General features: G+C 41.8%; 1 protein-coding gene across 1 annotated transcript in view; it reads right to left on the reverse strand.

Annotated features, from left to right (window-relative positions):
• Positions 1 to 15,515, reverse strand: part of ADAMTS17 (ADAM metallopeptidase with thrombospondin type 1 motif 17) — a 172,061-nt gene that overhangs the window by 71,133 nt on the left and 85,413 nt on the right. Inside the window, exons 11-12 of the mRNA XM_032194627.1 lie at positions 3,725 to 3,826; positions 1,914 to 2,059 (exon numbers count right to left, since the gene is read on the reverse strand). Coding sequence (XP_032050518.1) covers positions 1,914 to 2,059; positions 3,725 to 3,826 — 248 coding nt within the window. The remainder of the gene's footprint in view (positions 1 to 1,913; positions 2,060 to 3,724; positions 3,827 to 15,515) is intronic.

Genomic DNA, 15,515 nt, shown 5'->3' on the forward strand with positions numbered 1-15,515 from the left:
TTTCTATGAGTTTGCCAACGCAGACTGGAAGCCAGCAGCTCGTATTATTGGCAATGGTCATCAGTAAAAATAAAGGCTTCTAGATCTGTGTAGTACAGGCTGTAGCACTGCCTGGGGTTTCCCACAAACAGTGTAATTCAAACCCATCCTGATACACCCCTGGAAGAGAGACTGCGAGATTTCCTGGTAGGCACCTTCACAGCCATCTTCTAGCATTCCACCCTATTTCTGCTAAGAGATTCCACCCACTAAAGGGACTGAAGAAATCAAAGCGCCTTTATTGTACGTTGGCTTTTACGTGACAAGAGAGGATGGGGGAAGGGGTGAGGATCTCATTCTCATGTTCTGTGTAAATGGTTGTTTTTTCCTTCGATCCCACTGCATGACAATAGCCCATAGCCTAGACCAGAACACAAGGCAGCACAGCTCGGAAGTCTGCACGTGCAAAGCGGCCAACGACACACTGCCTTACAACCAGTTGGAGGCAAGGCATGCAAGTACTCATAGAAATTACAGAGAGGAAAAACCAAATCAAACAGTGAAGCAACTGGTTTAAAAATACTGATAGTCCCACAGGCTCAAAAGTCAGCTGGCAGGAGTACAGATTCCAGAAGAGAAAAAAATCCCAAGACCAAATACACATAAACGAAAAGATAAATCCCTTAGCCAATACTTTTGGACAGTGAATAAACCAGCTGCAGAAGAAGTGGGCTGACGCCAGGAATATGAAGCAAAAGAAGATCACGTGTGTATCCCCAGCCAAGAATGTATATGAGCAAGAGAATTTTAAAATCAGTGTGCAATCTTGGAGGGAGCATTTCCTGTAATTTAAGGAACGATGATGAATGGATTTAGGTTCGGTCAGTGCTGTGGTTAAAGAGACTTTTTGTAGCTGACAGCAAAGAAAGCAGCTCAGCCCCTTGTTCAGGAAAACGAGTTGGCAAAAATCAAGCCTGGACACTGCAGACATACAGTTGCAGTTCAGCCTTCAGGATAGGAATAAACAAAAGTATCCCTTCTATGTGAATATAGTTCAGCAGCAGCCAGTGGGTGCCTACCCATCACCTGGGCATGTCTTCAAAGTGACTGTGGTGCTAGCCAGAATCTCAACCCTATGTAAAAGATGTTTCCTGTGCTTCATCTGTGAAGAAAACCTTAAAATATAAATAAATTTGGAGATGCACAACTTGGAGGGTTGTTCAAGATTGTGAGCGCTCTCATTCATCTCAGAAGCTATAACACACTCAGAGGTGGCTGTTTAAATGGCCACAGAGGTGACCTGCTCAGGCCTCTCCTAAGAAGACTTCCAGGCATGCCACAACCAACTAGGTGGAGGAAGGACAGCACATGGGAGATAACATGACGTACATTTCTTCCTGAATCTGAAAAAAGCCAAGCCCAAGCAGGAGCCAGGCAGGGTCCACTCTGTGTAGGGAACATTTTTCATATGCAGCACATCCTGGTGTACAGAATATCTCAGGGTGCTTTATCAACACAACTACAGGTCACTATGACCACTGTCAGACATAGATGAAGCCAGCACTGCCTGCAAAACTGATCCCTAAGATGTATTGGCAGTTTGCTTTGCAGATCCAGGTTACCCTTTCTCATCCACTGCAGTGCAGAAGAGAAAACACAGCATCATTCCTCTGCCAACTCCCAGGTCTTTAATTCAACTGTATCTATATCTGAATCATTGCAATGGGCCACTTCCAATGGGAACCCTTCAAGCCACTGCCACAGCACATGCTTGGCTCCGAAGTCACTCCTGGATTCTGACCTGGTCCTTGCTGGTAACACCAGGTCTCGTGTCCCCCAGGCAGCTCCGCTGCTCATTTCTTCACTGAACTCTTGCAGCAAGGCTTGCCAAAATGCTACATGCAAAAAGAAATCAGCATGATGTGAAGACTTACGGGGGGTTGTCGCATTTCCGCTGTCTGAATCGCACTCCTGTGCCACACGTCCGGCTGCACATGCTCCACTGACTCCACATGCTCCAGTCTCCATCAACGTGCTCAGGGATGGGAGTTTTACTGACACACTCCCCAGCTCGGCACCACTGAAATGTAATTGCGTTAGCACAGGCTGGAAGGAAGCCCTGATCTAGCAAAACAATCCTGTACTGGTAGACTTAAAAGGATGTCTTAGAGACTACAAAGACCCATGTTGAAGTTTCTGGAAGTTCAAGGCTTCTGTGAGATGGAGGAGGAGAAACAGAGAAATTAAATGTCACCCTCAATCAAACCCTGAAGGGAACTCTGTCATTAAAAAATAAATCACAGAAATGAGCCCCTTCGTTTGTAATGCAGGTAATTATCTAAATTCTAAGACTTAGAGTTACACTCTTCACAGAACCTGAGTTCAAGAGCTCATACCCCAAAGCAATGTCTTCATCAGCAACATTCCTGCTATCTACAAAATCATTGAGGTATTTTGACCCTAGCTTGGCTAAGGCCCCAAAAAAACTTTGATTCTAATAGGCTGCACTGGCTCCTGACCAAGCAGCAAACTCAGCCCATTCTCTTGCTCTGTCCAGGATATGATACAGTAAGCAACTGCAAAGCATTCTGACGAACAAATCACTGGACTCCTGTGGTTAGAAAAACATATATGTAAAAACATTTTGTCTCAATTTCCTTGTCATGCTTTCCAGAACATAGCTTTTCTTCTCACTGTTTATCTTCCATTTGCAAGCAAAGAAAAGGTCTCTGATCTTTGATTTTAGCAACAAGCTTTTAAGGTTTTCTCTTTCTTACCTCCCCCAACACTGTACCACACAATAAATACCAGAATCCCAAACTAGCAGGGAGACTGGCGGTTATCAAACCAGTCGAGTCCCTTTGTAGCTTAAGGGGTTATCAGCCATGGTGGGAAAAGGAACCACGCACATTTACGAACCACGTACCACCTAGCACAGCCCATCGCAGAGGTTAAACATGATCACTTAAGCCAACTTCTGTTAGCACAGCTGGGAGGTAGCAGCTGAGTCTCAGCAACACAGACCCTTACAGCACTGAAGTTAGCTAACTGAACGATGAAGTTCACTGGAGGGAGATCAGCTAACCTGAGAGCTTATTTTGTGGTTTTTGTACCCGTTTTCTCCATTGACCAGGAGTCCGTATATGCCTTAGTCATCTAGGCATACACACAGTACAGCAAATAATACTTCAAAATAACTGAACATCACAGAATGTGAGCTCAACATATTTTGAGCTCCTTTTAGAAACTGTGAAGTTTTTAAGTAGCCTCTTGTTCTTTCCCCATTTGCCTCCACTCCCCGAATGCCAACCTAAATGCTCTCCATACTTCCTATCTCAAATACAGCCAAGAACACTACTACCTTAGCTTGTACTGAAAAAAAACACACCTCACTCTTGAAACACCACCTGCAGCAATGAGCAGAGCTGCCAGGAGTGGGCTACCACCTCGTGTGGCTCACAGGGTGCTCAGTGCAGTTAGCAGGGTGAGGCATGGGGTTTTCCTGAAGTGTTTATGTAGGGCCCTGACCACAAGAGCTTCACTGCTGAGGTTTCTGGAGGCTACTGGAATACACCTAACAGAAAATCAGAACGCCCTAACCCAATCCAGCTGTTAATTGAGCAGTTTCTGTAACAGAATTTGTATAAAATATGGGTTCATGGTAAATAGTGAACATCTTGGAAACATTATTCCAGTGACAATGCTGGAGAAAAACAAACTCACTGCTGCTGAGTCTTTTGATTACCTTGTCTGCGCCACATTCAGTGCCATCCAGGGGGGGATCCAACTTTGTTTTACAGGATGTATCTCCTTCCACCAGGCACCAAAGCCCAGCACACATCAAATGCTGCAATCACAAAGCAATGAGGTGCAATTATTACTTCTGGATGTCAGTTATCATTATGGGATACACTGCAAAGCTCAGGCCGTCTCTCTCATGTGAATCCAGAGGCCTCTAGTTAGTTTGGGAGCAATTATTTTTAAGGATAAATTGTCATGAAGTGTTGGGGCTGGGAACATAAAAGAGGTTGACGGATGCCATTGTCAGAAACAAAAACCACCCTAAACGAGAAGTACATTATTTAAAGAGATTTCTTTTTCACTAGAATAAATCTGGTCCATTAAAAAGGAAGCTGGGAGGACACAATGAGAGCTTTGGAGCCATGCCACATGTCTGGGTGTCTGAGCTTCTTAATTACTTGTATTCTTTTTTAGAGGTACTCAAGCAACTAAGCATGGTAAAGCCCAGTCAGCCCTGTTTGTCCTGGTGGTTGCTATAATCAGCCAGCACTGACCCCTGGGCAAAGAAGATCTGAAGGAGGAAGGAGAAAGAAGAAAGGATTTCGTGGTGTACCATGCAGCAGAGGAGCTTGGTGATAAGCTATAAGCAGACAGGGAGAAAGTCAGGAAGGGTTTGGTGGTGAGAAGTAGCTGCTAGAATCCGATGTGCTAGAGAAGGTGAAAAGTCAGAGGCGAGGGCAAGAGCAGCACGAGATTCCGCATGTCTTGCTACCAGACCTGAAATGTGTTCAGCCTACCATTACTCAACACTGCTGCTCTGCTCAGCCCATGTGTGTTAGCGGGATATTAATGCTGACCACATTTGCGTGATCTGTCAGGGCAATAACGTTTTCAGAATTTGAGAAAAAGAACCAGGAGAAAGGGCCTTTACGTTGTTAACATTTTCCATAGCACCCACCATGCTTAGCATTCCATGGGAGTGGATGATTTCAATACAGTGCTACAGATCTGAGTACCAAAAACAGAAAAAGACGAGTTACATTTCTTTCCACTATTGTTCACGTTTCAATGTAATGGTAAAAAGATGAGAAGCCTGACTCTAGTGCCAGCTGGTCTTGTCAAGATTTATTGCACCTCATTAAACAGTTGAGTCAACACGCCTCAACCTTACGGCTCTTTCACAACGTAATGTTTGAGACTGTGGGTGCATGTGTGCTTCGTGTACACGCGTGTTGGTGTGTCTGCATAAAAGGGATCTGTACGGCAGAGGGTGCAGATGAGAGAAATCCCAACACCAAGAGTGATGATGTAGAACATGCTAAACAAAATAGTTCTCACAGCAGTTATCTGCACCCTGTTTTAGTTCTATGTTTTTCTGGAAAGAGGCTTTTGCACTATTTAAACCAAAAGAACGTTCACAACAACTAGAAGCAGACAGCACAATTCAGAAACATCTGTACCAACCACAACACAGAGAGCTATCATCAAGCAAACAAACAGCAAATACACCAGGGAAACCTAAATCAATGAATTTTCAAGACATTTTTCCCAAGCTAATATAGCACATGAGAAAATATCAGACGTCACTCTGACTAAATGACTGTGACTAATTAGCGGTTTACCCACAGCTCTGAAAGCACTTAAGCACCCATTAGCCACGAGGACATCACATGCTGTTTTACAGCTAGGTATGCTGAGGCAGAAGACTTGACAAGCCAGAGATTTCAGAACAAAGTGAGAAATCAGTTGATCCACACCACAGCTCCCAGGTTCTCAAAACCTCTCCTCCCCTGGAGAGCATTAAAACCAAGAAGGACATCTATTTACTGTCAAGTGTTACAGAAACATGACCGATCTCAGCAGTAAACTCTTTAAACTGAGAAAGCTTTTTCCCAAAATGCCAAACTTCCAGCTCGGAGAGGATGCTTGTTTTCCTAGATGCAAAGCTACAACACACTTGCGTCTGTTGTAACGGAAGGAAACTTGCTGCTTCTGTTTTCTGTCAGGAGGACTTGCTGGCTGAAGATGTAGTGAAAGTCCCCACATGCCTAGGAAGTTGTTCTAGACACATATGAGCACCACTGTCAGCTATCTGTGCCTTATGCAAGGCCAGCATCTGCTAATCTTCAGCCTCGAGTCCCTGGATCTTAAGCTGCATGTAAATTAGGGTTAAATTCTCCTCTTTGATACAAAAAAGGGAGGAGGAAGAGGGGTGGTGGAAACAGAAAGTCATAAAAATAAAGTGGCTTTCTGTACAACTCTGGTTGCCAAACAGAATTCTTCCTCAGTCCACAAGAATGTGGAAGGTGCTAAACTCAGCTAACATGCCCAGGTATGGGCCCTTGCCTGGGGGAAGCAACGGGCACAGCTAACCTCAAACAGGTGTGTCTGTACCACAAGGACAGAGCTGAGAGCAGCCCGTAAACGCAGCTGGGGCAAACATTCACTTGTACGGGTGTGTGCGTATATATGTATGTATGTTTGTGTATACATACACATAAAAATATAAGAAAATGCTCTCTGACTGATACCAACCTTTCTGAAAATTCCCATCTTTGAGGTATGAAAAACGCAGGATTTTTATAGTATCCCTGTGTTTGATTCCGGATCCTAAATGCAAAGCATATTTCAGGAAACAGTTACAGAAAAATCTGGTAACTGCGATTCAGCTCTGTGTTCTAGTGCCATACCACTACAAAGCTCGAGTGCTCGTTAGTGCAGTCCCCTGTATTTAATACAGCTTTCAGATACCCCAGCGAAGATTAAACCATCAGCCTTGGTATTGTATATTCCCAAGATGTTTTATCATGTTAATAGCTCGTTTCAAAAGAGATCATATATCCTCTTCAGCTACAATACAAACCCAAACAAAAATCCCCATTAAACAGTCCTCTAGCTAACCAGTTGCAGTGACTGACGTTTTAATAATTAAATAGCCAGCTTTGTGGGGAAATATCAAAGTAAGAAATGGCACGACTTGAAAGAAAGCTGCTTGTATATGAATGTCAGTGCAGAGCTTTCATTGATATAGAAGAAGCCATCAAAAGAGCGGTATTATTGCTAATTGTACATTCAGCAACCAGCTTTTAAAAGGCAGGTCTCTGCCTGCAAAGTCCTCCCTACAGCATCCACAAAATGCCAGATAGGATTTTCCAATGAGAGATACTCTTCTCTGGAAAAATATTGATTTGTTGAAACTGTCTGTGGGGAAAGGTCATCTTTGGATCAACTCCCGGCTTGAATTATTTCCAAGAGGGGAGAAAAAAAAAAAAGTGAGATGGTTGTTGAAATGTAGTATTTCAATAAAATATCAGGTTTCCTTTTTAAAAATTGAAATGCTTTGTTCAACTGAAACATTAAAGAATTTATACAGAAAAAAAAAAATTAAATGGACAAATTTGGAACTCTCAAAAACTCCTGCAAGATAGCAAAACTTGCCTGCATAGTTATTGGAAGCCAGCAGTGAGAGGTCGCAGTCCGGAAGCTCCCAATGTAGGAGGTATCTGCTTGGCAGGTGTAGGACGCCTCCGATTACAGCTACTATAATGGCACCTATTTGAGAAAGGGGCCTTACTGTGCCAGGTGTTTTCTCTTCCTCAAAGAACTTGTAATCTAAACAGACTCCTGGGAGTGTGGAGATAAAGGAAGCTTTTTCTCTTTCCTACATATGTGGGAAGAGAGGAACAGAAAGGGATTAAATGTCCTACTGAAAGTCTGCTGGGACGCAAGCAAAACCAGGGCTCCGAGCGCCGCAGCCCTCTGTGCAGTGTCACAGCCGCACTCCCACTGCCTGCTGGCTAAACGTCAGGGCAGAACTAGCAACAACTCCTGGGATGCTCCCAGGAACATGTCTGGCTGGGGGCCGTCCCACCTTTCACAGCTTTTCCTACTTTTTCACAACACGTACTGTGACTGAAGATGGTGTTTACCTTACATGCAGCTCTGCCCCGGCCATGTGCCAGCAGAGGCTTGCGGCGTGTGAAGCACTAGGACCACTCGCATGTGGCTCCAGGGAAGTAATCTATTTTAAGGCTCTTTAACTCAGTGCTGCAGCTGGAAGCGAGGAGAAGCCAGCATTAATTCAGCCAGCTCTTTGCCCACAGGCAATGAGTGTAGAGCCTGCTAGGTCCTGGGTTAGCTATTGCATCACCACAGCCACTGAAAGCACTGCGATTCTGCCCAGCGACCTCAGATGATCTCAGTGAGGAGAGAGAGCTCGCAATACTCCTCTGTCTCAAAGCCAAAGATTATTACCTACAAAAGGAAGTTTCCAAATCTCCTTAGCACAAAGAGAATCCAGTGAATAAAGATGTCGCTCCACCAGGTAACAGCTCCACACGCTAGTTCCTTCCCTACACATCCACTCCCTCATCTTGGACTCAGACAAAAAAAAGAGACATTTAGCTCCCCTGCTGCCTATTGCCCACTGGGAAGAGGAACCTCTTATTTCGAGGAGCAGAATTAAACCACCACAAAAACAATTTTGCTGTCAAAATGAGGGGATTATGAAGAAGGACTTAGAAAGAACAAATATCTTTAAGGAAGACAAGCAGGAGACCGCATAACACAAAGGCCCATTTATAAATAAACTGGCTTTCAATGAACTATCAGATCTCTAATTTTGCCAAGGTTTTGGCTTGGCATATAGCTGACTGTGAGATAAAACATGCTGATAAACAGATTCCTAATTAACACCTATTAAGTACAATAAACACACAACTCATGCACACTTTCCTGTTCAAAGCCTCACAGCGTGCTTCTGAGGATGAACTCCTTACACAACAAAGTGATAAAAACAGTGCTCACATTTTCTACCCTTCCAGTGCCTGTCGTTCTGGGTGTATAAACAACTGACAATCCACAATGGATTGCAGGGAGGTGAGCACTGGTGCTTGCCACTGCTGTTAAGTGCACTTTCTTGGTGTTGAAAGCTGGAAGAGCAGTCTTGAAAACCAGAATCCCATAAAATTGGAAGGCACTCCTGAAAAGGAGCCACGTGCTGCACAAACAAGATAACTGGGACGCTCGTGGGCATTTATCAGGGGGCTGCTGCAGACCTTCCCGTACAGCTGACAGTCCAAGGAACAAGTGGCAGGTCCAATACTGGAAGCCTATGTCTGTGTGCCCAAGTGATGGATCTGATCCAGAAGCCATGGAAACACTCTGGAAAGAATCACAAGGGACTAGAATATTCAGGCAACAGTAAGTATCTGGGTGACAAGCCAACAAATTCACAATACATTATTTTATTCATTAATGACAAAGAAGAATGGATCTCTTTACTGCTAGACAGAAAGCATCTCAGTCCAAATTATAAAAAAAATAAATGTGTTACCTTTCTAGATGCAGCTACAGAAGGATTCTTGGAAACACCTCCCTGTTTTCACTACCTAATGATTATATTTTCCCTCAGAACACAGAGAAATGTGCACAGTAATGCTTTTTTGATGAGCAGGGCTAATAACCTGCCTTCTTGGAGCCAACAAATTCGAGATGATTCCCCTTTAGGTAGTAGTTTTTACATCAATGCAACTCCATTAACTCAGTGAACGGACTCCTCATCAGTACTTGTGTGAGTGGAAAGTGACCGACACCAGACAACGTGCACACAATCGGAGAGTTTGTTTTAACTTTTGAGGAAGTGGTCTTGGAGAGTTAAAGAACTCTTGAGGAAATGGCCCTTCAGAGTCAACTGCTTTCCGGTGCTACCCTTTTCCCTGTTGAAAAGCAGAAAAACCTCACGATAGGCATTTCCGAGATTTGTTAATGTTCTGTGTCAGAGAAAACACAACAAACCGAATCCAGCAAACATGAAGGGCAGCACGCTGGGTTTGGTTCTCTGAGCTAGATGGCCTGATCTGCATTACTCCAGCTATGAAGAAATGGAACCCATACGAAATGTACCTGACTCTTCACATACATGTGCAATGACACCAAGACGACTTCTGATCTACAACTAAAACAGAACAATGTTTCCCCTTCGTATTTTAATGGGAAACAAAAAGTACCAGTTCTGTTTTATTTTTTCACATACCTGGAATTAATGGAATAGTCCAAAGAAACAGATTGGAAATAAAATATTAATAAGACCACAAACTGATTTTATGACAACGAAGCATACACTAAATATTAATTTTTTTAGTGTCTTTGGTGCTTTCATGAAACTACATCCTGTGTCTCTCTGATTCACAGACACTCAGAAAAACAAACAGAAAAAAGGTAATTTTTTTTCCATCTTTCTACTGACAGAGAATGCTTTTTTGATGTATGAGCTCTTCAAATTTGCTGAGCCCAATTTTCAGCACTTTAAATGAAAGAACACAACAGTACATGTTACATCAGCTGAAGAAGTCATGTAAGTATCGTTATGGGACCAAACCTCAGAGAAGTAGAGACATGATAGTCCCTTAAATTAAACATCAGAAATGTTCTACTTTGACTTATTGCAAACTTCTACCTCCGTAGGCCTTAGAAGAAGTACAGCTAATCAGCTATGTCACAGCCACAGAGGCTGTACTAGCACGGTGTTGTAGATGTCGTGTTAAGTGCTGTTTCTAAGGTTAATACTACATGCAGCCACCAAAAGTCTGAGCTCACAGACTCACTGAAGGCTGGGTCAGCCAAAACTTAAGCGTAGTGCCTGGGTTATGTGCTGTCTCAGGAGAAGATACCTACTCATGGTGAAGATAGGGCAAAGAGCTGCAGGGATGTTTCATAACAGCCTAATCACTCCCATGGCATACTATGTTTGCAGCTTAGAACCTAAATTTCTGACCTTGCACCTTGCATCATCCATCTCTCCTTGTCCTCAGTGAGGGTAATGTTCACCTAGCAACTTGCAGCCAACTCCTCAGACCCTAACACCTGATTTCAAGATAAGAAAAGTACCGATTTTTTAATAACAGGTACTGCTTGACATTAAAAAAAAAAAAAAAAAAAAAAACACAAAAACAAAAAAAAAATACACTGGGAATGAGAGAATGCATTTCTTGGCCATGGGGAAGAATAGAGGGCTAGCAAAAATAAATACAGATATGTACATACAGTGTTTAGATGTGGTTGTGAAGATTATGGGAGTTTTCTCTCCAAGAGCTTCAGAGAGGGGAAGTTCCCAGAATGCCAATGGCGAGGGCTGACTGCCCTTCTAACTTGTTACACGCTATTTGCAGGCTGATACTCAATTGCGTTTTGGCTAATTTTGTTAAGTTCATGCTTCAGCTGTAGATGCCACATCACAAGGCTACACTAACCCTTTCTCCCTCTCTTTGTGTCTCAGTAAGAAAATACAGGATTTCCAAGCTCAAGTGCTCGATTCTTAATAGGCACTCCGTATTATTTTTAAGAGTTTGTTATTTTTATATTCTTAAATTTCCACATTGTATTTTTATAATTTTATTTTGGTTCCCCTCTCTCTTTTTATTTTTCTTTAAACCACTGCACCAGAATGTGTTTTGACCATCTTCCAAACTGAAACACATACAAAAATTTCTGAAGCATTCCAATAATTGTAAACTGGGCTGTGCTGCCCAGGCAGGAACTCTGCTTCTCTCTCTCTTTCTCTCTATTAAACAAAAAGTATTTCCACTGAAAATAAAGAGAAAAAGGTCTTTTTGCAACATACAGAAGCAGTGAAATAGGACACTTCAGTTTCATATGAAACAGTCAACGTGAAAATAGTCTGAATTTTAACAACCTACATTAGGAAAACTATAAAAGATAGTGTGGCAATGAAGGAAGTTGTTGCCTTTACTTCTAAAAAAATAAAATCTTCTAATTTTATTTTTAGAATTGCCAGGCTCCTATCCTGCAAGCCTCAACAAAACCAAACCCATCCTTCTCCAGATGTATCATTATTATATTTACACAGAAGTTAAAGTGTGTGTGTCTGATAGAAAATTCTGTAGGCAAAGTTTCCGGCTGTACAGAAAACGACAATGCAGCCTATTATTTTCAGGATAAATCAGCTCAAAATCTAAATTCCATGTTCTTGTAAATATTCTATACATTACTAAATAATAGGGCTTACTATCATTGTCTGGATCTTGCAAATGACTCTGCAAAGAAAAAACAAAGGCCCATTGATTCCCAGGCATGGAGTCCAAAAGTCCACTCTGGCAGCCTCTCTGTGATTGAGATCCAGATGACAGACACCCACAATTGCTTAATTATATTCAGCATTGTGCCATCAAATATGAAAACGGAAGGGATACATACAATCCACTCGATTATTACAGCTGTTGATCTTCCTTGATTATTACAGTTCCTCTTTCTTTACATTTTCTTGGTTCTGTTCCTTTTCCATTTTAGCCCAGAAGTCCAGTCCGTCTCATTTGGCTTACAGTCAATTTTGCCCCCTTGTTTGTGCTGCTGCCTTGTGGCTTTTAGATATTGGGAGGTACGTAGATTTGTTAAAAAATAACTTGAACTCAAAGAAAATGGTAGAGTCATTTTTAGCTGCCTTGAGTTTTCTAAAAAGTGTCATGTCAAAATTCATAAAGCCAGTTGCATCCAAGCTGACAGTGTCCCTTTTTCAGCAAAAAATCCCTTTGTAGCAATGATTATCTCCTTCCACATGCCATTTTAGCCTAAGCACGGTTTTGACTCAAAACAATCCTGAAAGATAATGGTTATGTAAAAACCCGCAAAAATGTGTTAATAATAAATAAGCCAAAAGGCGTATAAAACAAAAAGCCAAACACTGGATGCAAGAGATAGAAATCACATTTTTTCCATAAATATAATTTCAGTGCAAAAGCCTCTATTAGTAGGCATGCCAGTCTGAAAAATAAACACCGGTTTCTGACTAAACACATGATATTTTCATAAGAGGTTATGAACAATGCATTTTTACATGTTTCTGGTGGAGAAACACCACCTCTGCTCTGAGATGCAGGCATTAACCGTTTATGCTTTTCCTCTCACTGATAACACAGCTAAAAAAAAGGGAGAGCAAAGAGTTAAGTCTCCAGTCTGCAGAGGTCTTCATAGCTTGAGTGGGACAGAAGCCTTTTGCTTCCTCTTGCACGGGGGTCACATGAATTCACAAGACTTAATTCATTGTGCAGATCTGAAGAACAGAGGTCAGACAGGTTCAATTCCAGCAATTTGCATGTTGGCCCCGGCTCCCACTGACATTCAACAGCCAAGTCCCCAGAGGTCTGTGTTTGGGGTACGCCGATAATGCACCATGCAGTATCAAAGGTGCATTGCTGTTCAGCTTCTTCTGCAAGCCACGTCATGAGTTTGCTCAGAACTTGAGAATAGCGGAGTTATCTGTTTAATTTCTGGTAAAAACAAGTTATCTCCTTCAAAATATAAAGGACTGTGCAATCTCTTAGGTGGGACAAAAGCTCTTCTAGCACTGCCAGAGGGCATGACTGTACAACCTCCCCCCTGGAAACGGGCAGTGTGTCTGGTATGGTAGGAGCACAGTCGTATTTCCTTCTGTATACGCATTCCCACTGATCATTGGTATATTGAAATATAGACACAGGATCTAAACAAATTTAAAAGGAATGCCAACAGGCAAAGTTAATGTACAGCTGAGCCGACCTCATAGGTTTTCATTTCTGTTCTGCAGATTTGGAATAAGATAGCAAGGAGCTACTTTTTGCTGGTCTGGGAAACTGTTAAAATTCTGAAGGCCCCTATTTTGTATTACAGCATCTGAGTTACCACTAAAAACAAACATGGAAGAGGAATTTTGGAGATACAGTATGAAATATCCAGATAAGGTTGAATATTCATGGATTAACTATCTGGTTGGACCAGCGTCTGAGCTCCAAACGCTGCCAAGCATTTAGGCACCTGGCTCTCTGTGAAAGCAAAGGATATTACACCCCTTTAAAAATTTCTTTCCTGATGCCATAAAGGGACAGAACTTACTGTACAAAAAGTGTCTGCAGTTTCTCAAAAATGGGGAAATTTGGGATTCATCTTATCTCTGAATTTTGCTCTACAATCAGATTTTAGGACATTTTTTAATATAGGTCCTCTGCTTTGCCTGACGCGATTATGTAGCTCAGCAATCTCCAACGAAATGGTATAGTGTAGCTCTTTTATTAAGTAAGAAAATAGACAGTAGACACATGTAAGCATAAAAAGACTGAGCAGGCTAATTTCCTGAAGTTTATTTCCTTTTTGTAACAAATATTTACTGTCAAATGTTTATTACTTTTACATTTGGATTTTTTTAATACTTTATTGAATTAAAAATACCACATTACCATTGGCTAAAAGAGGAGACAGCTATGTTTGCCAATAATTTCTACAGCTAATGCCAATGACTGGTGCCAATTTTTTTCTTGGTTCATATTTTTGTAGACAGCTTTGAGACTTACAACACAAGCATTCTGCAGATGAGGCATGAGAAACACTAAGGTGAAAAGAACAAAATCTTTGAAGGTTTAAAAATTAAAGCTGATCATTTCCTCTAAAAACTGATTTCCTTGCCTTCAAACTCCAATTCAAAGGAGCATAACAGGATGCAAATATTTACTTAAATTAATGGCATGTGCCATAATCGATCCAAATCTTCAGAGTGTGAATGTTAACTCTATCGCACATCTGATACAGAAAAATATTTCTAAGTAAGCATTTGCAAATTCTTTTTAATTAGCAGAAGTTTTACAAGACTTTTCTTTAGAAACTCCTAATGACCTAGGAATTACCTTTCTTTGGGAGATATTGTGGGAGTGATGGAGGGAAAGAAAACAGCTTTTGCTATGTTCTAAAGATGTCAAGTAATAAGACTGGTGAAAAAATCGTGGGAGGGACAAATACCTGCAGTCTGCATGTTGCAGAGAAGTATCTTGCAGCAGTGCCTCTTGTTTTGTTCTTCTGGAAAGTAACTTGCTCCTGAAATAATGCCAGACTCTACTAGTGGACATGCAATTTCTGCCTGAGAAATGCTGACCACCTACTAGTAGGCTGACATTCTCATTAGGCACTGGACTATCCAGAAACAGAATGTTTTTTATCGCAACAAGGAAAATAGCAAGTATCTGTTCCAACACTAGTCAAGGCTTGTGACACCCACACAAGTGGAAAAGTGGAAAAACTTGAACCATCCACTGTAGATCTGGGATTTTCTATACAGACCCATATTCTAACACTTAGCTTCCAGTACAGTAGTCTTGGTGGTCTGCATTTTCTTGATGGAGCTGGAAAACACGATCTACCATGATTCTTTACTTATTGTTTTAATGTTTTATATTAGCTAGCTTCCAAATCCAAAACAAATAAAACAACAAACGTGAAACTAAGACTATGTTCCCAAGACTTGCATGTGTTCAACGGTTTTAGTCATTTGGCACTTATAAGTCCCAGTTATCATTCATTGTTATTTTCTTTGTTAGAACTGATTTAAGATCTCATGACTGTTCAGAATGGTTCTAAGGGACAAGCTCAAACTCTAAGTGGCTGGTTAATGACAGCACAACACTGGACTATCCTACTCCTGCCTGTCTAGGACAGAATGCTGCCAGCTGGTGCTGGTGACAGGACATGGAGCTTCAAGACTTTCTTCTGGGTATAAGTAAGCCTTTCTTCAGTCCCCATTTAAAGGAGGATGTGTACAAGCTCGTCTCAGAATACAAGACACCTAATTATGTGCAAGACTTTAGAAAGAGTTTAGATACCTAAAATCCAGAGGACAAGTCAGACAGCCTCATCTCAAACATGACCTGATTCTAGAAACACCAACAATCACCGTTTCCATTTTGCTGCCCAACCACATGGTAAGAGCCATGTTACACCCAAGGCCTGACTGAACATCATTCTGCTTAGAAAACACA

The sequence above is a fragment of the Aythya fuligula genome, chromosome 11 (genome assembly GCF_009819795.1).
Source record: "Aythya fuligula isolate bAytFul2 chromosome 11, bAytFul2.pri, whole genome shotgun sequence".
Taxonomy (NCBI): domain Eukaryota; kingdom Metazoa; phylum Chordata; class Aves; order Anseriformes; family Anatidae; genus Aythya; species Aythya fuligula.